At 43.9% G+C, this 26,321-nt stretch overlaps 1 protein-coding gene across 7 annotated transcripts in view; it reads right to left on the bottom strand.

Moving 5' to 3' along the window:
• PBX1 (PBX homeobox 1) overlaps positions 1 to 26,321 on the bottom strand; it is a 1,291,292-nt gene that overhangs the window by 119,317 nt on the left and 1,145,654 nt on the right. For 4 of the 7 annotated variants that reach the window (XM_033960105.1, XM_033960106.1, XM_033960107.1 and 1 more), the window contains one exon: positions 24,872 to 24,984. The exons of the other annotated variants lie outside the window; for them this stretch is intronic. In XM_033960105.1, coding sequence (XP_033815996.1) covers positions 24,872 to 24,984 — 113 coding nt within the window. The remainder of the gene's footprint in view (positions 1 to 24,871; positions 24,985 to 26,321) is intronic. 7 annotated transcript variants of the gene reach the window in all.

The raw sequence follows: 26,321 nt of genomic DNA, 5'->3' as shown, positions 1-26,321 counted from the left end.
TCCAGAAGCGTGTACAATAATCCAAAATCTGGGGTTAAAATGGGCTGGCAGAAGACTAAAATACTTGGGTGTTCTGTTTGCACCAACTGTTGATGAAATAATTCAACTCAAAACGGACCATTTACTGGATACTGTTTCTAAGATGACGTCTCGTTGGTCACCTCTTCGCTTATCATGGTGGGGGAGGCTTGAAACTATTAAAATGATGATATCTCCAGTGATAAATTATACTTTAAGCATGATACCGGTTTATCTTAAAAAATTGACTTACAAAATGATTGAATCATTGCTCATCAAATTTCTATGGAATAACTCTACTCCACGTATCAGCATCCAAAAATTGAAATGGGACAAACTTGAAGGTGGAGTTCGTTTCCCCAATTTTATGACTATCATTCAGCTATGTTACTTCGTCAGGGTATACATTGGATCTCAGACTATACAGATGGAGATCTTCCTGCCTGGGTCATTTTGGAAACTGCAGCAGTTAATAACGAGGATATTTTTCACTCCACATTTACACAAAATGGCACCGGTACTCCAAGTGATCCTGTCTCTTCTACTAAATTGGATCTCAAGGACATGGACAATCTGTTAAAGACACATTGCAGAGACACAACTTACACTTATCTCTGGAATAATCCTAAAATCGTCATTCAGAACAAATTGGGTTTCCTGGAAAAGAGCTGGAATTGCCTTTATAGCGAATTTATACTGTGATAGTTCATGGATCCCCTTTGAAACTTTATGTAAGCAATATCACTTACTACCTACACATCATTATAGATGGTTACAATTAAGACATGCTATCGCTGCGGGTTATGAGTTGTGTTCTCTTAAACAGACTACACCTTCGATTTTGAAAATATATGAGCTGATGCAGCTTAAGCATAAGGGTCATGCAGCTGCCTGGTATACATTACTCATTAACCTTAAGTTCCATAACACATTGGGATTATGTGATGTTTGGGCGCAAGACACTGGTGTCGATATACAGATGAAAACTTGGTCGAGAATATGGAAAGACACTTTTTCAACACTTCATTCTGCATCTATTATCCAATCTATTTACTTTTTGATGCACTGGGCTTTTTGGACCCCCTGTAAGCTGGCCAAACTACCGAATTCGGATATTAAATGCTGCTGGTCCTGCAAATGTGATGCTGGTAAATTAGATCATATGATCTTTCATTGTCCCACTATATATACTTTTTGGTTGAGAATATGGAAAACCATAACTGAGATACTGGGTATCGATGTACAGTTATCCATTGCTGTTGTGATATATGGTGGCTATGGGCTACAAGATACTCTCACATGTACAAAAACAAAATTGCTTAGATGTTTAATTATGATTGCACTAAAGCTCATATTTACAAATTGGAAAAATCCTGCTACTCTATCACACGCTCTATGGTGGCATAATGTTTGCTTAATTATGAGATATGAACGTAGTTTTGCTATTAAACATGATAGTGTCTCAAGACATGATGATGTATGGCAACCACTGTCAGATTATTGTGACACTATGCTTAAACATACATGATTTCTGTATGTATATATACTGATATGTTTGCAATGTATAGTATGTCGGAAAATTGTAAGACTCAAATTACTTGTATTTGATTGTCATCTCTTGTTTCTTCTCGTTCTTTTTTCTTTTCTTTTGATAATGGCTCATTATCTTTTCCAGACTCTGTCACATATTTGTATTACTGTTTATTAACAAAACCAATAAAAAACATTGAACTTAAAAAAAAAAAGCTACCATTATGGAAACGACGAACAGAAAACGATAACTTCGCAAACTTTCCCCTGCTAGACAACTGTGTAAGTAAGATCGAAGATGTATCTGGAATCGGAGACATTTCTGTACCCGCGGAACTGAAGCAAACTATTGCCACGCACTTAGATGAGCTTGCAAAGTCTCTCGACGGATACTTCCCTACAAGAGAGTCATATCCAGCATGGGTGAGACAGCTGTTCACGTTTAGTGTTGAGACAACAGATGTCAATGATGAATACCTCGATGAAATCATTGAAATTCAGCAGAGCCAGGTTCAACAGCAACTCTTCAGAACAACAACGCTCTCAACGTTTTGGTGTCAACAATTGGTAACGTACCCTGTTATTGCTAAGAAAGCTCTGGAAATTTTCATACCGTTTGTTACAACATATCTTTGCGAGCAATCCTTTTTGAGGATGCTGAACATAAAAATGAAGAAAATGAACAGACTTTGTTGCGAAAATGACATGAGAGTGGCACTTGCCAAGGTAAAGCCGCGCATTTCTGAACTGGTCTCTGAGAGGCAACAGCAGAAGTCACACTGATTTGCAGTAAATTTCATTATTATGTTATTATTATTCGAAATATAGGAGAACTTTTTTGTTTTCAAAATTGATATTATTTTTTCCCTCACTGTATACCTATGTTTTGAATTTGTAAAAATCATATTTTATTTTTCCAATAAAGAAGGGTTCGGTGAACACGCATATGAAACTGGTGGGGTTCAGTACCTCCAACAAGGTTAAGAACCACTGCTCTAGGAAGTGTCACCACCTATGCTTTTGCCGAGCGGTTTAGGCAGCCTGGCAGTGACATGCGCCTAAATACTGGCGTGAGCCCCCTTTGAAGTAGGGGAAACCTTTCAACTGGGATACCTGAGGTTGCTTCTTAGCACAGCCCCTGTGCGGGTTCTTAGAGAAATCCACCAGTCAGAATGGCTCATGTGTGCAATTATAAGCTTTATTAAAGCCCCGCTCCCAGCAACCAAGTGCCCTTCAGGTACTCCCGGTGGCATGACATTTACAGTCAAAAGAATACAAAAAGAACTTCCTCAAAACAAAATTATAAATCACTCTGCTCTGGACTTTATCAAATATGAAACATAGTCTCAATAGTCCTCTTCACCAGAGTTGTATACTGGAGCAAGCAACCTGCTATCAGAGCAAAAGTTCTTTCCTCTTCACTAAAGTCCAGTGCAACTAGCTAACTGAAACATACTCAATAAGGCTGACCTGTGTGTATCCAGCAAAATGGAGTAGTCTTCAGTTCAGCCTTTCTCCAAGACTGCAGAGACAGGCAGATTAAATTACCTTCCACAAACTGCAGCTGTGAACAGGAGGTTTAGTAACATGACACCACATGACACCACAGTTCTTCAGGCTGTCTTCCTGCCCAGCGTTTGTTTAGCTAAGCTAAGATTCACACAAGCATTGATATAGGCACTTGTGCTTTACTCAGACAGTATTTAAGAGTAAACTTTGCCCTTTTTTAATATTACAGTCTTTGTCATAACATGCACTCATTCCCCAGTGAAAGTACAGAGAAACAACAAGGTAGGAAGAATTCTTTCCTTTGGGCTCACAGGTTCTCTCCATTGGTTCTCTCCATTGGTTCAGGCTGGTATTCAACTGGGGCATTACTTCCCTCAATTATCATAGGCTCCACAGAAGAATTCACCACTGGCTCCTCTGGTCTGACTGTTTCCCAGGAAGGCTAGCCTCACGCTGGGCTCTCTGCTTCTGTACTGTTTGTCTCTCCGGGACTCTCCAGCCTAACTCCTCCCCCCTCAGCTCTCTACAGAGCCTCGGTTTAAGCTGAGGGAAGAAACCACTCCCCTGTAGCTGCAGGGGGGAGAGTTTCCTTCCCTCTGCTTGTATCGTTTCTCTCAGGGCACACTGCTGCCCTGCCTTCTGCCTAATAGGCACTGGATAATAGCAAGGCAGAACCTTCTTGCCTGGCTTTGGGATTGCTTCAGGAAAGTCACCATTTTCCTGTTCTACTTCCATTTCTTCCTCGCTGTCTACAGGATAGTCAGCTGATCTATTCCCCTGGACCCTGACTTGGACAGTCCTTGTGCACCGGGATTTGTATATCTTTCTAAATTTCTCTGTGACCAATGCAGTAGGTTTGTCACAGAAGAGGGTTACAGATGACAACCATGAACCTGGTGAACTGAAAGAGTTGGAGGGAGAGTTGGTGGTTAGGAAGAGGACATCTTGCAAAACTGCCCAAACTGACTGTATAATTTGGAATGGTGCTCCAAACAGTAGTGGGAAGTGAAGGTATAAACTGAGGGCCAAGTAGCTGCTTTACAAATATCCTCAATGGGTGTAGAGCAGAGATAAGCTACTGAAGGTTTGGTACAATCTAAATAGTAAGCACAAGAACATTTACAGTATAAGGCGCAAAGAACATAAGAACATAAGACTTGCCGCTACTGGGTCAGACAAGTGGTCCATCATGCCCAGCAGTCTGCTCACACAGCAGCCCTTAGGTCAAAGACCAGTGCCCTATTTAAGTCTAGCCTTACCTGTGTATGTTCTGGTCCTGCAGAAACTTATCTAACCTTTTCTTGAATCCCTGAAGGTGCTTTCCCCTATAACAGCCTCTGGAAGAGCGTTCTAGATTTCTACCACTCTCTGGGTGAAGAAGAACTTCCTTACGTTTGTACGGAATCTATCCCTTTTTAACTTTAGTGAGTGCCCTCTCATTCTCTTCACCTTAGAAAGGGTGAACAATCTCTCTTTCTCTACCAAGTCAATTCCCTTCAATATCTTGAATGTTTTGATCATGTCCCCTCTCAGTCTCCTCTTTTCAAGGGAGAGGAGGCCCAGTTTCTCTAGCCTCTCGTTATACGGCAATTCCTCCAGTTCCTTAACTATTTTTATCGCTCTTCTCTGGACCCTTTCAAGTAGTACCGTGTCCTTCTTCATGTATGGCGACCAGTGTTGGATGCAGTATTCCAGGTGGGGGCGCACCATGGCCCAGTACAGTGACATTATAACCTTCTCAGATCTGTTTGTGATCCTCTTTTTAATCATTCCTAGCATTCTGTTTCACCTTTTTTGCCGCCACCGCACATTGCGCGGACGGTTTCAGTGACTTCCTACAAGTACTCCCAAGTCTCTTTCCTGGGGGCTCTCTCCAAGTATAGCACCGAACATCCTATATTCGTGCATATGATTTTTGTTACCGACATGCATCACCTTGCACTTATTCACATTGAACCTCATTTGCCATTTTGCGGCCCATTCCTCGAGTGTGTTTATGTCTCGTTGTAGGTCATCGCAGTCCTTCTGTGACCTCACTACTCTGAATAACTTTGTATCCATCCGCAAATTTAATCACCTCACTCATCAAGCCAATTTCTAGGTCGTTTATAAATATTTTGAAGAGCATGGGCCCGAGCACCGAACCTTGTGGCACTCCACTCGTAACGCTTCTCCAGTCCAAGTACTGTCCATTTACTCCCCACTCTCTGTTTCCTATCCACCAACCAGTTTTTAATCCACGCAAGTATATCACCCTCGATTCCATGGCTCGCAATTTTTTGAAGTAGATGTTCATGCGGGACCTTGTCGAACGGCAGTGTCAGCAGCCTTCTATCGCCTGGTCGTTCCTCTACCGTATCATTGATGATGTCATCAGCAACGCGGCAGAGGAATGACCGGACAGCCTGTCTAGATTGCTGCCGATGCTCTGTTTTGTTCTAAGGTATTTATTTCTGTCTCGTGGTTCGGATGGGAGGGAGAGATGGGTTGGCGGGGGTGTAGGAGAGGGGCGAAGGAGGGAGTGCGTGGCGGCAAGGGGATAGAAAGATGCTACACAGGGGGATGGGAGGAAGGGAGGGATAGAAGCTGCAAGGATTATGCTGCACAAGAGATGGAAGGGAGGGATAGAAAGATACTGTACAAGGGGATGGGTGAGAAGGGAGGAAAGATTAGAGAATGACACGGTGAAAAAATTGGTCCCCGTCACCGCCCCGTCCCCGTCTCACCATCCCCGTCACCGCCCCGTCCCCGTCTCACCATCCCCGTCACCGCCCCGTCCCCGTCTCACCATCCTCTTCACCGCCCCGTCACCGCCACTGCCACCCCATTCACCGCCCCGTCACCGCCACTGCAATCCCATTCACTTTTCTTTATTTACGTATAAAGGAAACATTCTTTAAAACTTTAAAACTTAGTTAAATATTAGTTAATAACTATACAAAAACAAAACACGCAGAGAAAAAATTAATTAATAAAAATTCTCAAAACTGACACATTTTGATCACTAAATTTAAAATAGTTATTTTTCATACAGTTTTTCAATCACTAATCTTCCACCACCCCTGGGGCTAGCAATGCAAAAACAAACACGACATGTACTTTAAATGCTGCCGTGATTAGCATAGTGACCGCGGCTACGGCTGCAAGTCTCCCCTCCCCCCAGCGATCACGGCAGGAGGGCACCCAACCCCTCCTGTAGACCCCCCCAACGGCCCTCCCGACAATCGCAGCAGAAGGGTACCCAACCCCTCCTGCCGGTCCTCCCAATGGCCTCCCCTAAGATCGCCGGCAGGAGGGTACCCAACCCCTCCTGCTGGACCCCCCCCAACGAACCCTCCCACCCCGGAACCCCCTTAGTCTTACTTTTCAAGTTGGACCGGACAGCTCCTCGCTCGTCTGGCCAGCAGGCCTGCCTCCGTCCAAATGAGGCGGGCCCGCCCCTCCCCTCCCCTCCCCTCCCCTGCCTCCCAATGGCCTCCCCTAAGATCGCCGGCAGGAGGGTACCCAACCCCTCCTGCTGGACCCCCCCCCAACGAACCCTCCCACCCCGGAACCCCCTTAGTCTTACTTTTCAAGTTGGACCGGACAGCTCCTCGCTCGTCTGGCCAGCAGGCCTGCCTCCGTCCAAATGAGGCGGGCCCGCCCCTACCCTGCCCAACCCACAGGATCCTAGGGCCTGATTGGTCTAGGCACCTAAAGCCACTCCCGCTATAGGAGGGGCCTTAGGTGCTTGGGCCAATCAGGCCCTAGGATCCTGTGGGTTAGGCAGGGGAGGGGAGGGGCGGGCCCGCCTCATTTGGACGGAGGCAGGCCTGCTGGCCAGACGAGCGAGGAGCTGTCCGGTCCAACTTGAAAAGTAAGACTAAGGGGGTTCCGGGGTGGGAGGGTTCGTTGGGGGGGGGTCCAGCAGGAGGGGTTGGGTACCCTCCTGCCGGCGATCTTAGGGGAGGCCATTGGGAGGCAGGGGAGGGGAGGGGAGGGGCGGGCCCGCCTCATTTGGACGGAGGCAGGCCTGCTGGCCAGACGAGCGAGGAGCTGTCCGGTCCAACTTGAAAAGTAAGACTAAGGGGGTTCCGGGGTGGGAGGGTTCGTTGGGGGGGGGTCCAGCAGGAGGGGTTGGGTACCCTCCTGCCGGCGATCTTAGGGGAGGCCATTGGGAGGACCGGCAGGAGGGGTTGGGTACCCTTCTGCTGCGATTGGCAGGAAGGGTTGAAATGACAAATGAGGAGCACGGTGAAATAGCGGTTCCTAGAAGGGGGTACATTGGCCCGCGGGGACAAACCTGTTCACCGTTTCCGCGGTCGGTGAATGGCCTTGTCCCCGTCACCACAGCGACTGCTAGTTTTCTTCCCCGTTTTCGGCGGTGACCCGCGGCTTAAATGCGGTGGCCGCGGGTAAACCGTCACCGTGTCATTCTCTAGGAAAGATGCTGTACATGTGGGAGAGAGAAAGGAAATAGGAAGAATTGTGGCAGAGGAGAGGAAGGGAGAGATGATCATTGTACATGAAAAAAAATATGAAATCCCCGAAAATAAGACCTAGAGCCTTTTTTTGGGCCCAAAATTAGTATGACAGTGTCTTATTTTTGAGGAAACACAGTACCAGGCATTTCGTGAACACTCTCGGTGCTGATGCAAGTCCAAAGGGCATAATCCTGTGCTGGAAATGTTGAGAACCTACTCGGAAACAAAGGCATTTCCTGTGGGCAGGTAAGATTGAGATGTGAGTGTAAGCTTCTTTGAGGTCTAAAAAGCAAAGAAAATTGTTTTCTAATAGTGGTAAGAGAGTTCCCAGATTGTGAAAATTCTCCTTCACTAAGTATTTGTTGAGAGCATGGAGGTCTAAGATTGGGCAGAGACCTCCATTTTTCTTGGTATTAGGAAATACAGTAAAACCTTGGTTTGCAAGTGTTTTGCAAGACAAGCAAAACATTTTATTAAATTTTAACTTGATATACAAGCAATGTCTTGCAATACAAGTACATACAGTATACACACGTCACATCATCACAACTGAGCCGATGGTTCTTCTCTCTCTGATGCTGCAGGAGTGTAGTGTGTGACAAAACTAGCACCAGCACTAGTTTTGCCCCTAATAGAATCTGGTGCAGAAGAGCTGACCAGGTTAATTCTGGTGACCAACTTGAGGATGACCTCCCTTGCCCATATGGCCAGAGCAGTGGTGATCTGGATCAGGGGCAGGCAGACTGGCAACAGCAGCATTCTGTGCATAAGTCAGCAAGGCAGCCAAAGATAAAATAGTTAAGCCTAGGAAATCCAGGCAGAACAAACAAGGAAAGCCTGCAGTAGCACCAAAGCCCATCCCCCTCTATAGGCTGAAGGGGATTGGCTGTGGACTGATTAAAAGCAGGCTGAAGCAAACAGCAGGGGGAGGAGCGAGTGACAAGGGTGAGTCACTCCAGAAGCCCAAGGCCAGTGGTGCCCACACTTTTTTGACTCGCGAGCTACTTTTAAAATGACTAAGTCAAAATGATCTACCAACAATAAAATTTTAAAAAAACACAACGCATACTGTACGCATAGAATTGTTAATTATCATTCCTATTCCGGGTTTTTTTCAAAGAGGTCAAAGCAGATGACTCTATGCACTGTCACCTCAGTAACAACCAAACAAAAATAGACAAATACCCACCCCCCTCCCCACAATAGCAGTTTTTAGCGCAGGGAGCTGCGCTGAATGCCCAGCGCTGCTCTCGATGCTCATAGGCTCCCTGCGCTAAAAACCACTATTGCGGTTTAGTAAAAGGGGACCATATTGTAAAATATAGACAGCAGATATAAATTCAGACACATTTTGATCACTAAATTTAAAATAAAATAATTTTTCCTACCTTGTCTGGTGATTTCATGAGTCTCTGGTTGTGTAGGGTCATGAAATGGTTAACTGTTGTTTAAAATATTGCTCTGGTCTACATAGCTGAAGAAAGTGTACAATCTATTGACTTCATCTGCCTAAAATGTATGTCCCTACCTTACCACATTGTAAGCTGAATAGATAAGAGTTTGAGCCATGATGCACCCTGCCCTTCTGTACATTTAACATTTAGAACTGTAAGAGTTAGATAAGTGACCTGCTAGTGTGAGCTTAGGACCAATAATAATTGTAGAAAGTTATAGAAGTAACAAATGAAAATTGTAGTTTTTGCATATATTAGTTTGAGAAAAGGGCATAAAAGTCCGTGTATTTCCTGTTTCTGACACTCTAGTAGGCAGGCTATTAACTGCACTAGAGTCCGGTATACCGTAATAAATCTCTTGTACTTTCTTCACGCCACTGACTTTGTGTGTCCAAGTGACCTTTCATTTGGCTTCCGAACAGGGGCTTGAAGGTCTCTTGACCACTGGTTACTCGATTGGTCACTTGTTTCTGGTCCTAAAGCTGACTAGTCTGCTTAGCCGGCATCCCTTCTTTTGGGTTTGGCAGACCTCAGGATGTTTCACCACTTCAACTGACTTATCCAGTCTCAGTTTAAAGTACAAGAATCTGTATCAGTTTAATTCTGTCCTGGAGTGGCCACCATCTGGTAAGTGGGGATTGATCATCCCTATCCTGTCTCTCGTCTCCTGCCTAGTAAGCCACTTGATCTGTCGCTGAAGTCGTGGGGAGGGATTCTAGGAAACTGTTATTTTCTGGTTGAGTAACTGAACTGAAATCTGTTATGTTTTGTGTGTTTGAGAGTGTCTGAGACGTCCTTGAGGACAAAGCGAGTGTGGACCTGTTAGTACTGCATTTCCCTAGTCCGGAGACGGGCAGGGCCAGGAATACAGGGAAGTGTTTTTGTCCTCCATTGCACAATGGGGGGATGTCAGTCTACCTGTGGGGACCCCTTGATATGTTAGCTAATTTTAAAAAGGGATTTGTCTCTGATTACACTTAACAAATCAACCCTTATTTGTCTGTGCCAGTTAGAATGGCCGATATTTGGTGTGGGCTGGCCTCCTCTGGCTCCCTAGAAGAGGACATAACCCGTCAGGTTTTTATGCATTCGTTTGCTGTCGGTTCCTCTTCCAGTCAGCCAATTTTTGCATTCCAATGGGAAAACCCTTCCACTGGACAAACCTCCCAAACCTGGACTTGTCTATCCCAGGGCTTTAAAATTAGCCCCACTCTATTCAGCACCACCCTTGCTTCAGACCTTGCCAATTTCTTCCCTTCATCTGATTCCCAAGTCCTGCAGTATCCCGGGTTCTTTATGAGTTCTGTCTGTCCAAATGTATCAGTGAAGTTTTAAACTATCAGTTGTTTAAAGCAGGAGAGGGGAGTACCCCTCCTCCTCCTTTTGTGATAAGGGCCATGAAGTGTGTAGCACTTCAAATGCTGTTTCTCCTGAAACAGATAAGTGATTTTGCATTTGCTAAAAAGAAGTTCTTTGTCTAAATTAAAAAATTCTGAAAAGGACTACATCTGTAATTTAATCTCTTTGATCTTTAAGCACTTCTCTCTCTCCTTTGTGAATTTCTGTAGGAAGGGGGAGTAAGTCTTTACTGAGACCCATGTTGATTGTAAAAAACAAAACAAAAAAAATGAACAATGTTTAAACTTGTGAGTACAGTAAAACCTTGGTTTGGGAGCATTTGTTCCAGAAGCATGCTTGTAGTCCAGGGCACTCGTGTACAAAAATATACATACTTGTATTGCAAGCCCTTGCTCATTTGGAACAGTCACTGCATTTCTGCAGCGTCATATAGAGAGGAACCATTGGCTCAGTTGTGAAAATGTGATGCTTCTATACTGTATGTATGTGTATTGCAAGACGTTGCTGGTATAGCAAGTTAAAATTTAATCATTGCTTGTCTTATAGAACACTTGCAAACCAAGTTATTTGCAATCCAAAGTTTTACTGTATATTCCAATCTTTATTTTGTATTTCTATTTATAAATCATGTAAGTTTAGGTATATCAATGTAATTTTTAGGAATGCTTTTGTATTGAAGTAAATATTTTTACCAGTCAGCTGATAGTGAAGGGACTGCTGCTTTAGAGAGCAATTGTGTCAGACTACCTTGCTTAGTGGGTGGATCCAGAACTGCATTTTACAAGTCAGCTTTTTGGGTTAGGAACCTGATACAGATAGTGGGTCTGCCTTTTAAATTTTCCTGTGGCCATATTTACATTTATTTCAAGTATGCCTTCCTCGTGTCACCTACCTTGGCTTTCAAATCTCCCAGGGTACTAGGTCCCTTCCTACACCCGTGTCCAGGCTGTCTGTAGTCTCCCTGTCCCTGATAACTGCAAGGCTCTGAGCACCTTTCTCAGTATTGCAGGATACTGTCCCATCTGGATCCCTGATTTCTCTCCTATTGCCCGCCCTCTGTTTGATGCCTCCACAACTTCTGACTCAGGCCCCTGCCCTCTGGCCCTTCTGCCCAAGAAGCTGAGCTGTATGCCCTCACTTCTGCCCTGCGCCACTCTGCCTCTCAATCTTGCAACATCTACTCTGACTCCAAATATGCTTTCTTTACCTTGCATTCCCATAGGGCCATCTGGAAATATCGAGGTTTCATTACACCCTTCGCCGCCTGATCCATCATGCTCCCCTCATTCTTGACCTTCTTGAGGCCGTACAACTACCCTCATGTGTTTCTGTTATGCACTGCCATGCTTACAGACGCATGACGGACCTTAGCTCTCGTGGCAATGCCCTTGCCGACCACACAGCCCAAGCTGCCAAATTCTGCCCCCTCCTTCGGCTCCTCTGTATACAATCATTCCTTTTCTGGACACCCTTACACCCCAGTACACTTCTCAGGAACAGACTTGGGCATGCACTATTTTGGGCCAGTCTGTCCTGAAAGGGGGGTGGATACAAAATATGCCAATGCGCCAATTCAAGTGCCAATCCAGACCCACACACTGATACTTCAAACGCAAGCACAGCGGGTACCCTCATATTCATTCCTCAACACCTGGCCCTCACAATTGTCAAAAGATTATGGTCCGACAGTATGTTGTCGGTTCTAGAATAAAATTCCCAATCAGATGACTGCCACCTCTTGGACACCAACCCATTGGAACATATCCGATGCAGGTTCTGTCTGTAGACTTCACCCACATGCCCACCTCTCGTTCCCTCAGTCACCTCCTGAATAATTCCGTGCTTTGATCTCCCTGTTTCTATAGGCAGTGACAATGGCCCTGCTTTCATTGCTGATGTTGTACAACAAACTGCTCAGGCCCTCCAAATTGAATGGAAATTATATGCTGCTTACCATCCTGAGAGCTCTGGTCAGGTCAAAAGAATGAACAGAACTCTTAAGACTCTTCTCATGAAATGAATTGAAGAAACTAATCTGTCCTGGCCTGTCCTGCTGCCTTCTGTTCTTTTTCAGATTAGATGCACCCCATTTAAATCCCCATTTGAGCTCATGTTCGGCCGGCAACCACCCATTGTGAACCCAGATCCTGGTTCTTTTGCTACACTGGGATCAGATATCCTCCAGAGTCAGGTCCAAACTTTAGCTAAGGCCCTTCAAGAGCTCCACAAATGGGTCCTGGAAAGGGCCCCATTACCGATAGCTACACAAGTCCATGGGTATGTCCCTGGAAATACAGTATGGCTAAAACTTGGAAGTCAGACCCCCTGAAACCTAGGTGGATAGGTCCTTTTACTGTCCTAATTTCTTCTCTTACAGTTGTCAAGGTGTCCGGACATGAAACTTGGTTCCACTACAAAACGGATCTTCAGCTGAAGCTTTCTAAGACTTCAAAAGTTCTGAATATTTACCATTGTACTTAGCGGGTGTTCTGAATATAATTCTTTATAAGTGTTTGAGTTTAATTGACTGCCAGTGGTTCACCACTGCCTTTAGCAAGTGTCTTGAGTATAACTGTTTGAAGTTTTCTAAGTTGTGCCTGAAAGAAAAATGAGCTTCCTATGTTAGTATATATATATCTGATATTTGTGTTGCCCTTACTTATGCTTCTTTCTTCTGTATTTCTTTCCTATTGTACTTAACAAGTGCAACCCCTTTTGCCTGATGTTTGTTTGCATGAAGGAGTTAAGCACAGAAAGTGTCAAACATTTGAGGGTATTTTCTGTTTCCAACCTACTGGTGATGAAGTTTAAAAGTGGGCGGAAATCTGCATTGATAATGTTGAGGGTCCACTTATCAACTAGACTCTTATTGTTGACCCCACTCGCCCGGTGTCTTTGTATTGTGATACATGTGTGTTATTTGATGTTTCTCAAGGTCATGGTACTACCCCTAATACAGTTTTGTGTGGCTCCCTAGATTGACAGCGTTATTATGCTAAGTATATATGTCTGTATAACCTGATGCCTTTAAGAAATGCCCCTATGAGGAATCCTTCATTAATGGTGGAGCCTGTCCTTTATGAGAAAGTGTCTTGTGGGCCACCTACAATAACCCACACAAATATCCCCCTAATACCCCCTCTGCCTCCCTTACTATAGGTCCTAGCTCCGGCCCCTTGTGTACTACAGGCTACTGTAATCCCATGGTTTTCACTATCACTGACCCATATAACTGGAATGCCAATGTCCAAGTCCAGAAGGCCAGAGACCGCATGGCATTGTATATTGATGGTAAAAGATGAGACCCAGGTACTGTTGTATATGTCCGAATTGTATCCCGCTCATGTGCTCCTGTCTATCACTCTGTGGTGTTTCCCCAGTTTTATGAAAGTAGATACTGATATCCTGTAATCACTAGAAATCTGTTTTTACAGTTTGCTGAAACTATAGGCCAGACTCTTAATGTTAGCAATTGTTTTGTATGAGGAGGGGCTGGTATGGGAGAACAGTGGCTATGGGAGGCAATGCAGCTGGACATGTTAAACCTGACTTCACAGACCCTCACTTTTATGTCAGGTCCACGACCTTCACGATGGGCCTTGTGAACCTCCATTGTTGCTTCTCACTGTCTTCAGCGTCCTTCAGACACTGCTTAATGGAACTTCCTATGAATGATGGTCAGCTCCTGATAGTTGATATTGGCTCTGTGATCTGTTTGCCTACTCTTGGTTGCCTGCTAACTAGACTGGTACATGTGTACTTTGCATGATCCGTCCCAATTTCTTCCTGTTACCGCTGGCCGATGGTGAACACCTGGGAGCCCCTGTATTCAACACCAGGGATCGCCAAAAGCGGTCTACTTCCACCAATTCCCTTAAAATAGGTGAATGGGGTAATGACTGTCCTGCAAAATGGATCATTGTTGCTTATGGACCTGCCACATGGACCGAGGATGACACCTGGGGCTATCGGACCCCAATCTATATGCTGAACTGCATTATTTGTCTACAAGCTGTACTCGAACTGATAACTAATGAGACCACCTGAGCTTTGAGTACCATTGTCAGAGCGAATGCTAAAATGCGCACTGCTATCTATAAGAACAGCCTAGCTCTAGACAGAAGGTGGTGTCTTTGGTAAATTCAACCTTTCCAACTGCTGCCTTGAACTTGAGTAAAGTGATTGAGGACGATGTGGATCGTATCACCAAACTGGCTCATGTTCCTGACCAGACCTGGCGTGACCTTACTGCAGACTGGATCTCTGGTACCTTCGGCTCCTGGTTGCCCTCTGGTTCAGCACTGAAGATCATCTTGCTGGTTGCCGCCCTGTCTTCTCTGCTCCTTTGCTGCCTGCCCTGTGTGGTCCCCATAGCCATAAAGCTGCTCCACTGAACTATGGACTCTGCTGTCAACTGTTCCACTGCTGCATTGGCCCTTGCCCTCTCCCAGTATCGTCCCTTACCCACTGGGGACCCCGACTTTCCTGACCCCTAACTTTATTTTGTCAGGCTTGGCTCCTTAGGTATGCCTTAGGAAAGGCGGGAATGTAGGGTCATGAAATGATTAACTGTTGTTTAAAATATTGCTCTGGTCTACATAGCTGAAAAAAGTGTACAATCTATTGACTTCATCTGCCTAAAATGTATGTCCCTACCTTACCACATTGTAAGTTGAATAGATAAGAGTTTGAGCCATGATGTACCCTGCCCTTCTGTACATTTAACATTTAGAAATGTAAGAGTTAGATAAGTGACCTGCTAGTGTGAGCTTAGGACCAATAATAATTGTAGAAAGTTATAGAAGTAACAAATGAAAATTGTAGTTTTTGCAAAAAGGGCATAAAAGTCCGTGTATTTCCTGTTTCTGACACTCTAGTAGGCAGTCTATTAACTGCACTAGAGTCCGGTATACCGTAATAAATCTCTTGTACTTTCTTCACGCCTCTGACTTTGTGTGTCCAAGTGACCTTTCAGTTGCACTTTCTTCTTCTGACTGTGCATCCAATCTTTCTTTCAGCCTGTATGCTTCCTCTCCTCCACACCTCATTCCCTCCCCCAACATTTTCTTCCTCTCTCCCTGACCTTTCTTTCTTTCTCTCTTCATGCCCCCTTTCTTTTTTTCTGTTTCTCTTCTTTCCTTCTGTCTCCCTGCCTGCCCCCTTTCTTTCTTTCTCCCTGCCCTTCCCCAAGCCACTACCACTGCCATCGGGGAACAGGACCCAAACTGCCACCAATCGATAACAGGCCAAAAGCCGCCGATGCCCCATGCTCTCCCTGCTTCGGGCCGACCAGCATTCCTCTCCCCGACGTCAATTCTGCCGTCGGAGAGGAAGTTCCGCCCAGCCAGCCAGCGATTGGGGAGAGGAAGACTGATCGTCCCGATAGATCGCCAAGGCAAAGTGAGTCTTGGGTGATCGACTCACTTTGCCTTGGTGAGCTACCCGTCGATCGCGATCGACCTATTGGGCACCCTTGCCCAAGGCAGTGCCAGGAACTTGGGATCAAGCAGCGGAGGCAGAGTTTTCAGATTGGCCAATGCAGGAGGTAGAAGAAAGCCTCCCCACTTCTGACTTCCAGATTCCTGAAGGTGTAGAAGGAATGGAAGTGCAAGACGCTGGCCCTATACCAGAGGGCCAGGCAGATCTCATGGAAACTAACTGAGAGTCAGTGAGTAGGTGGAAAACTGGGGGTGTTTTGTTCCTTTCTAAGCCAGAAAAGCTTTAAGTATTTTTGCTGCCTTTGAGGTATCTATTATTTTGGGTACAAAAAGTGTACTTACCTGTATGTGGATAGCTTGTTTTCCTAAAGAGAAGTTTGTGGCTAAGAAACTTGGGAACTGTATGAATGGGTTTTTTTTTTTCTGTTTGAAAAAACCTTACTGTGACTGCCATTTGCTGGTAACATAATTATCTGATCTCCCACAGCTGCAGAGTCTTTCAAGGGGTAGCTGCAGATACTGGGAGCCCTTTTGCAAAGCTGTACTGTTGCTTGCTGACTGGCAGGGTATCTAACCTTGGCCGTTATAAGAATTTGTTTTGAACTATATATGAATGCTGAAAATCTAGGTTTCTTTCCGCCAAGACAAATACCACTGAAAGGAAGTTTGGAATGTGTTTTGAACAACTCTAGAAATTCATTGCTGAAGCAGAATGTAAGAATTCAGGCAAGACAATCTGTATATGATTTTTGTTTTTGTACTTTTATTTTTCCTTTGCAACTGAATTTGTTTTGAATGAAATACTACAGATATTTGCCCTGGTGTTATACCTTTTTGACCTCTAAGGTCAGAATAAATACGCAATTCTTTCTTGAAGAACTTGGTCTGAATTGTGGTAACTTGAAGCCAGTACATACCTTGTTTTCTCCCAGGCTTAGGCAGTTTCCTAAGGCCCATCAAAAGTCCAGAAGATACCCCTGGTCATAGGGGATACGCCAGAGCATATGGTTTCTTACAGTGGAACTCCGCTCTGAGGAGAGTTTGTGACAAGTGACTATTCTAAATGAGCGAGGTCTTGCAATACAAGTACACATAGTATTTTGTATTAAAGTTTTTGGTTTGGTGGAACGAATCGTCCGAGTTTTGATTATTTCCTATGGGGAAATTTGCTTTGATATATAAGTGCTTTGGATTACAAGCATGCTTCTGGAATGAATTATGCTTGCAAACCACGGTTTTACTGTATTTAGAGTAGAACCCTCGACCTCTCTCTTACAGAGGAACTTATTTTATTACATTGAGCTGGAGAAGGACTGAGAGCTCCTGGTGAAGAAGGGTTTTCTGGAGGGAACTGAAAAAAAGACTCTCTGGGAGGGTGGGGTTCAGAGGTGTTCATAGTAGGTGTAAGGCATAACTCTGAGTTACTACTTGGGGTACCCACTGATCCGATGTCCAGCGTTGATGAAAGTGATGAAGTCTGTCCCCTAATGGAAGATATGGAGGGAAATCAGGTGAGGTGTTGGCAATGCTTTCTAGAAGGGAGTCAAAAAGACGATTGTTGCTTGGATTGATTCTGAGACTAGGATTTTTGTTGTCTTTGTTGTCTAGGACATCTCTAGTTGGGAGAACATGTTGACATGGAAGTTCGATAGTAATGTTGGGTGGAATTGTAGTATGAACAATACCTGGAGGTATTAGAGTACCTGCGAGATAACTGAGCTGGTTGTAATGACTGACTCTTAGATAATGTTATCATAGTCATTACAGACACAAAACAAATGTGCAGTAATGTTGCAATTTGATTTGTCGGCTGCGTTTGATGTCATCCATCATGATATCTTGATTCGTATTCTATCAGATATAGGCTTAACCAAGTAGTTCTGAATTGGTTTAGTAAATTCCTATCACTGTGATCCTATAAGGTATATTTGGAGGTTGAGACATCCTCTAAATGGAAATCCAGTTGCGGGGTGCCAAAGGACTCTCCTGTGTCGCCGATTCTGTTCGATGTATATATGACTTCCCTGAAATCTTTTGTCTCACATTGTGTCCAGTCAGACACGATGCCTGCCATGGTCCCAGATAAGCTGGGGGAAAAAGTAAAAGCAAAATCCCGGAAGGAAAAACCCAGGATCTCCCAGAGGTATATTGTGGGAGATAATGCCAGTGACCACCAGGAGGAGCCAGTTTTATCTGAGGAAGAAGGGAGTGAGTTTTATCCTAGTCACCACCAGGGGAGCTCAAGAGGCCCCTGGACTTCTGCTGACACAATCAGAACAGGGCACGCCCCTAGGGTAGATAAGCCAGCAGTGGCATTCAAACCAGCAAGCCGGTTAGGGAGGAAGTTTGGGTCTTGCCTCCCTAGGATTCCACCTGGGTCAAACAAGGACAGCTGACCTATACCGATGGAATGGACTGAGGCTGAACAAGCAGAAGACTTACCACTTCTGAGCGAGGAGCCCATGGACTTCCAAGAGGCTTGTACTGGCTGTGAATCCAATTATCCTGAATCAATGCAGGTGGACTTGGCTTCAAGCCACAAACAGTGAGTGTGGTTCTTTTGGAACTGTTTGTGTGCTGTTTTGGTTTTTTTTTTGAATGTTGTTTTGGGAAGGAAGCTAGGAGTGTGTGGGGAGAGGTTTTGCTTCCACCTTGGGAGGGATTTTTGGAAAGCCTAACTCTAGGCCTTTATTTTGGCAAAACCTGTTGCACTCTCCTGTTCCTGGCAGACATATACGGTTGCCAGAGGCTTTCCTTTATTTTTCTCTAATGGCTGGGAATTAAAGGAAACAAAAATGCTGAACTTTATTTTGAGTTGTGGACTCAAGAGTAATTAGGACTGAAGGAGCAGTAAAAGGAAGTTTGGACTTTACTGTGGACTGTTTGATTTTCCTGCCTGTTTATTTTGGCAAGTTTTTTTTTTTTTTCCCTTAAGGCTGTGAGAAATCCTGACTAGTGTTACAAGGTATGAAGAAATACTTACCAGCCTTAAGAGTTAAGTAAAAAGAACTGTGTGCTGACAAACCTTAATTGTGAGGACCTTATTTGTGTTTGGTTTAAGCTTCATTGCTTTTAAAAATCCGGTCCTGCAGGGTGACTCCATGCCGGGTCACACGCTAGAACATTGTTTGTTGTAGCCACCAGGATTTCTACGGAGCCCTGTACTGGGCTATAGTGGTGGCCACAACATCAGCAGAGACTATATTCACTTAAGCAGACAATATTTTTATTTTATTGGAAGTTGATCCTGAATTTAGCAATTTGGTTTCTAGTATAGATTGCTGCATTTCTAAACTTCAAATGTGAGCATTGTCCATCTAAATGAAATTGAACGCTGCTAAAACCAAATTGCTTTGGGTTGGGTAAAGATTAGAAAAACTCCCTTCCTCTGTTATACTGAAAACAGGTATTTCACTACATATAGATTTTTCTAGAGTCCTGGGTATCATCCTGGACTCATCACTCACAGTTCACGAACAGATAAATTATTTGACAAAAAAGTGTTTTTTCAGTCTGTGTATGTTGAGGAAAGTTAGATCATTATTCCATCAAGAACATTTTTCAGTGTTGGTACAATCTACTTTGCTTGCCCAGCTAGACTACTGCAATTCAGTTTATCTGGGCATTAAGCAGGGCAGTCTAAAACGACTTCAGTTAATACAAAATACGGCAGCTAAGCTTATTTTCGGGAAATGAAAGGACGATCATGTTTCTCCTCTGTTGAGAAAGCTTCACTGGCTCCCAGTCTGCTTTAGGATCCAATTTAAATGCGCATGCATAATCTTCAAGCTTCTCTATGGTATATTTGACCCTTTAGTCCCTTTATATTGGAATACCTTTACATCTTGTCATTTGAGGAATACACAGAGATATAAACTATCTTTCCCCTCCTTTAAGGGAATTAAATCTGCTGGGAAGCTTAGTCAATCTCTTGTCTCTAAGCTGGTAGAGATTTGGAATGGACTTCCTGACTCTATTAGACTGATAGGCCAGCTACAACAATTTCGTAAAGCCCTGAAAACTCTGCTGTTCACACAATATTTAAATGGCTTAACTACAGTATCAACAAAATGATAATATAGCTCTTACTTCTCTCATGCACTCTAGTCTTAATTACATGTGAACTGAGTTGAGCTCTGTGGGGAAATGACCTGGAATATAAATCAAAGACTAGATTAGATTTAAATTACTTGTCTGGGGCTAAGCAAGAATATTCAGATGCACTTAGACAGTACCACTGAATATTCTTACTAACCAGCCATCCCCTAAACAGCAAATTTAAAGATGGTCTGGAGCAGAGTTGAGGCAGAGTGACAACCTTGCTGGTTAGCAGCAATATTCAGTCAGATAACTGGCTAGGTAGATACATAAAATTAGGACAGAAAAAAGGCAGTCCTAATTATATGTAGTGAGGTTAACCAGGCACCAGTCTGAATACTGGCCAGCGCCTGATTCACCTTTGGTAGTGACAGAGAAGGCTTGAGGCTGCCCCCTTTCTGATCCTTCTCCCATCCCTCTTAGTAAAGCCTTCCCCAGCATGGATAGAGACACATTCCAATGTCCCTCGAGGCACGATAGGAACCCCCGGGGCCTACATAAAATTCCTGGTGGTTCAGCAGGGGCAGCAGGAGCAAACCCCACTTCCTCCTGCCCTTAGTAGTTACCTTAACAAAATGGTTGCTGTGACCTCTCAATCCTTCCCCCATCACCGCTGTTGGATGACCAGGAATCTTAGGTAAATCAGGGGAGGGGGGGTTTGGAGGGGACTATCCTTGTTGGGGAGGGGGCTATTCCAGGTTGGTGAGTATAAGGATGACTGGAGGAGCTGAAGAACCCCTTGAATTTTATGCAGATCCCAGCAGGTATTCAACTCATGCCTGCATAACTTATGTGGGCCCTGGTTGAATACTGGCCAGGACCTGCATATGCTCTGGTGTCCTGTAGGGGTCTAGTGAGCCACCGGCATTCAATGCAGAAGACCAGACATGGCCTGGCATTGAATATCAGGGCCTAATTTAGCCAACCACAGTCAGAAAAAAAAAAAATATGCCAACCGTTCCCAGCTGGATTGGTCAGATTCAGAAGCTTTGCTTCTTTACTAAGGGTTCAAACATTCCGACTGAGTTCCACACTGCCCTGCTGACTCCTACTGGTCTGGCTCTGACCTTCTGTCACAGTCAGGCTGAACCTGTTCCTGGTTCAACTGGTCTGACAGTCTCCATATGCTGTTGTCCAACACTGCCAATTTCTCCCAGTGCTCATGCACACTCACATATTTTGTGCTAGGCTTCTACTGCAAATCTGCAAGTTGCTGAGTCTCTTCACTTCTGCCAGAAAGGTACAAACAAGAGGTGTAGCCAAGTTTTGATGTCAGTGAGAGCATACTTTTATAAAATAGGCACCAGTTGGTGTCGGCTACACAGTTGGTGTTGTTGCTCAGATGCTGTGGCTGAGGTAGGCAATGATTAACACAGGCTATGAGGAAACTGGAAGTTACATCAGGAGGCAGACACAGCAGAGGTCCCGGAACTGGCCAGAGCAAGTAAAAATATTTAAATTGTGACCATCACCTCAGAAACAGAACACATACTTCGTCCTTTGTTAGATACCTCTGCTTTTGAAGTTTGAAGTTTAAGTTTCAAGTTTATTAAGTATTTGATTAATTGCTTACTCAAATATCTGAGCGATGAACAAATCTTTCAATTTACAGATAATACAGGGGTTATAAAAAACAGATGAACACGGAATAAAACATTTTAAATTAACGACTAATGAAATAAACAGAAAAGGAAAACAAAGGGAAAGGCAGGGTAATGAAGTACAATAATAATGATAGAAGGATGATTATGGTAAAAAAACAATAGGAGGGAAATAAAAAAGTAGCTGTATGAAAATAAGCTAAAATAGGCTGGGACTCCTAAATATCATAAGCATCTTTGAAAAAAAGCTCTAAGTTCTTTTCTTCTCTGAGATAAATAGGGAGGGAGTTCCAAGTTTGAGGAGCTGTAACAGAGAAGATAGAGTGCCGCCGTGTATTAATAACTTTAAGTGAGGGCGTAACTAATAGATGTTGGTCAATAGATCTCAGTGATCTGATTGGGGTATAAGGGATCAATAACTTGTAAATGAAAGCTGGGGTTTTATATAACAGGGATTTGAAAGTAAGTAGATTTAGTTTATACTGAATTCGATGCGCAACTGGAAGCCAGTGTGCTTTCTTAAAAAGAGGAGTGACGTGATCAAATTTCCTTGCTTTCATTATGAGTTTAATTGAGGTGTTTTGAATGATCTGCAAACATTTAATTTCTTTTTGAGCTATTCCCATAAGTAAAGCATTATAATAATCAATTTTCGAAATGACCAGGGAATGAATTAGTATATTAAGAGACTTTGGGCATAGAAATTTGGATAGTGAACGAATTTGGCGAAGTCTGTAAAAAGAAGATTTAACAATATTACTAATATGATTATGGTAAGTCAGATTTTCATTGAAGACCACCCCTAAGATTTTGATATTACTTATTAGTTGTAAGGCGGTACCTTTATTGGTTATGGAGATCACTAGCCCTGAGCATTTTAATTTTGTGTTGCCCCCAAGTCTACTTTCAAATAGGGCCAGACACTTTGTGAAATAACATAAAACCCTACAAAAAAAAACACCTAAAACTGAGCCCTAGAGATAAGTGAACTTGGCTTTATTTAATCTGGGAAATGTAGATCTTACCATCAGAACCATATGTTGTACCCTGGATGCAGCAGTAGGCACAGGCCCCTCACATATACAGGGAGCAGGCAGTTTAAACCAGAAGAATCTTTATTATGGTTTTTCATGGAGTTTGGTTCACTGTATAACATAAGCATTTCAAGGCTTCTCTGACCAATGGTGTAGTAAGGAGGGGGCAGTCCACCCTGGGTGCCATCTTGGTGAGGGCGCAGGCACCCATTCCCTTCTCCGCCCCCCTTGCTCCTTCCTAGTCCCCCCCACACTGCTTCCTTTCCCCTTACCTCTGTAGCATTCCTGGTACAAGCAACCCCCAACCTGCTGTTTGCCAGCGTCGGCTCTTTCCCTGACATCACTTCCTGGACCTGTGCCAATGCTGGGGTGACAACAGGTTGGGGGAGTTGCTGCTTGTGCCAGGAACATTACATAGGTATGGGGGAAGGGAAGCAACAAGGAAGGAGCATGGGGGGCGGGGGAAGGGCACCACCGCCCTAGGAGCTCTCCGAGGCCCTCGCTACGCTACTGTCTCTGACTTTCCTATGCTCAGGTTTATTCTTCTTGATCTGGGCCACACCCTCCTGCCTACATTTCCAAGACTTGGGTCTATTAGGGAGATCCAGGGAGGATGTGCCTTAAGGGGAACTATGTAGGGTTTGCCTAGGCACTTCTGCACAACATGAAAGCATGGAACCCACTTTTCCTACAAATTTGCTTCAAACATGTATTCAATTATTAGCTTCCTAGTCCCCAATTTCCCATTAGAAATCTAATCTTAGTTCTGTGCTTATTTAATGCTATCCTTGTTCTAAATAATGAGTGTTGCAATCTGGAATGTCAAATTGTCTTGTACAAACAACTTAAATAAATTGACACCTCATGAAATTCATTGAGGTGCATCTCATTCTGTCTATCCCAGACCCAGTCCTCCAGTGACAGATGAAGCTGTTCTCCATACCATTGTATAGTACATAAATAGATGAAGCATAGGCTCTCTGACAATATGACTCTTCAATCTTGTAAAACAAACATTTCTAGGACTTTATATATTAGACCAAGACTAAGTGGCATTTTTTCAAATCATATATGTTCTTTTCATTTATAAACAATTCATGCATAAGCAATCAGAATTCATATATTTCCTTAAAAAAAGAATAAAAATAAGGTAAATATTATGGGCCTGATTCTCAAAACGGTGTCCCGACTGTAGGTGGTGGTAGGCATCCTACTGCCATCTAATGGATCAATCGTGATGCACGTTTTATTTTTATTTTTTTAAATCGATGTGGTGAATGATGTAGGCATCTGACTCACAACTACGGAAGCGCCTAGGCAGGCCTATGGACGCCTAAGGCTAGCATACGTATGAATTACGCCGGAAGTGGCCTTAGGCATCCAGAGGTGTGCTTTTGTGCTTCCGTAAGCGTGAGCCAGACACCTTAAATGTATGCCTGCCTTTAAAATGGTGGCCTACATTTAAGGTGTCTATACAAAAAAATAGAAGCGATACTGAATGCTGCACCTACGAATGATTTATATGTGGTAGGTGCTCATTTTGCAGGTGCCATTTCCAGAATCAGGCCATATAGGTATAAAACATTGGCTGCAATGTTTAAAATAATTTGTATATTCTTTAGCACAAAATGCATGCATTGGCTGATAACTACCATTCAGAAGTTCTAAACTAAATCTATAAATTAGACATAAAAGGGATGAGTATCACTACTGGAGGTATAGTTTTTGGTTGCCACCTTTGCTCTGCCCCTTCGCTATATGGATATTCCCAGGGCAATTAGAGCATTTTCTCAATCACTACCTATAGACTGGTTAATATTCAGATGATGGGGGCTTTCAGGGGTGGAAGGGTGATTGTGGGGGGTGTTGGGGGTATTCAGGGAGTGTAAGTGGGGATCTTGGGGTGTTGGGGAGTGTCGGGGTGCAGTCGGGGAGTGATGGGGCCAGCAGCAGGAGGGAGTGGGCATTCCTCCTGCTGTCCAACTTCGCGGGGCTGGGGGGACGGGTTCCCTGCTATGGCCGCTAAGCTGATCGTGGTAGGGAGATTCCCTTGCTGCAATCAGCTGAGCGGCAATGCGATTCTCTAATCAGCAAGTTAGAGAATCGGGGTGGTTAGGTGGGCTGATGGACAGACGTGATTCTATATAGGATGCCCATGTGCGATTCTCAAGAGCCGCTTAAGTGGCTGCTGAGACCGGGCATCCTATACAGAATCTGGCCCTCAGAGTACACAATTTTGACCCATTCCAAGTTGAATTACTTTTTAACTGTTCACCGAGACATGAACAGAAGTACATTATGCTGGAGGGATCCCTCAGGACATACTATGTGCTCACTAGCAATACCTAGACAGCTGATGGTCCCTACCTGTGACTGTACGTTGGCTCCAACCTGGGCCCCTTGGTAAGAGTCCCCATTGAGTGACTGCACGCTCATGAACAAATCTCCAGAGTTTGACATGTTAAAAGAACTGGAAGAACCTGAAAAGGAAAGAGTGAAGCACCTGAATCAAAGAAAGGGAGAGGACCAACCCCGCAACTGCCAGCCAAGAGAAGAGTGTCACATGCAAAGTTGCAACCCCAAAATTCAAACAACAGAGCAAAACAAAACCTAACAAATTTGGTTAGTACAAAGAAATCAGAGCAAGCAAAAATGGAAATGTTGTCAAGATTATTATATGCAAGTCAAGAAAATTAGTTTTCTTCAAGAAGAGAAGCAGGTCAGGTTTTATTCAGCTCAGACACAGAACTATAGCATTTCAAATGGAGGAAGAAAGAATTCTTCAGGGTCAAAAGTGGTTAATAGTTGCATAAATAAAAATTGAAATTATGAAACCAAAATGACCAGATAGCACCATAAATATCAGGACACTTCTTAATCTAATATTGTTTAATTCCACCCAAAGTATAATGGGTTTGTAACCTGTCAGTTACTTTTCTACTCTAGTTGATCTAGCTGGACTTCACTCTCCTTGCTATCATTCTTAATGTTTCTGTGGAGGACAAGGAATGGGCAGCAGGAATAGGCCTTTATAACCTTTTTATTCACAGCCAACCAAGGATTAACTGTCCAGCCTGATTTTAGTGTTTATAAGCCAGATAGGAAGTAATTTCTAAATCACCTTCAGCCCTGTAACATTGCTTCTTCAGCATGTCCATGCACAGCTGGTCCACAAAATAAGTGTCAGACATGGGCCGCAAATCAGAGTTTGGTTTGGCATACCATATACAATTATTACTGGGCTATGGGCTTGCCACTGTCTTACTGTTTCAGTGGGCAATGTATCACCACAAATTCTGGAATACTTTGGACAAGACTACTTCATCAAGGACACAGTGAAGATAATGCCCTCTTCATAGAGCTGTCTGGTCACACTACAGTATGCTCAGTAAAAGCAGAGGGTTCCACCTTCCTCAGTTAGATTAAATGCCATGGATGAATGTGTACGCGTTTCCGAGCAGTGCTTTCATTTGTTATTGCAAAGGAAGGCTTTGGAAGGTAAACAGATGGTTAGAGCACTGATCTAAAAGTTAGAAGAAATGTTAAGATGCATACTTAAGCCTATTATGCCCACAACATATAATCAGGGCAATTCTATAACTAGTCACACATTAATTGGAACTTACGCATGCAAGTTTACTACCTGCTATTCTATAATACAGGGCCTAAGTGTTATAACACAGAACCACAAGTGGGTGCACGCACAAGTGGGCATAGCATGGGCAAATCACGGGTGTATTTCTAAGTGATGCATGCAACTTATCTAATATAATAAAGAGCTAGCTGCGCATGCGCACTCCTATTTGCGTGTTCCGTG

This window comes from Geotrypetes seraphini, chromosome 10 (assembly GCF_902459505.1).
Source record: "Geotrypetes seraphini chromosome 10, aGeoSer1.1, whole genome shotgun sequence".
Taxonomy (NCBI): Eukaryota; Metazoa; Chordata; class Amphibia; order Gymnophiona; family Dermophiidae; genus Geotrypetes; species Geotrypetes seraphini.
The sequence above is the reverse complement of the archived record's forward strand: the minus strand, read 5'-3'. Positions and strand labels throughout refer to the sequence as shown.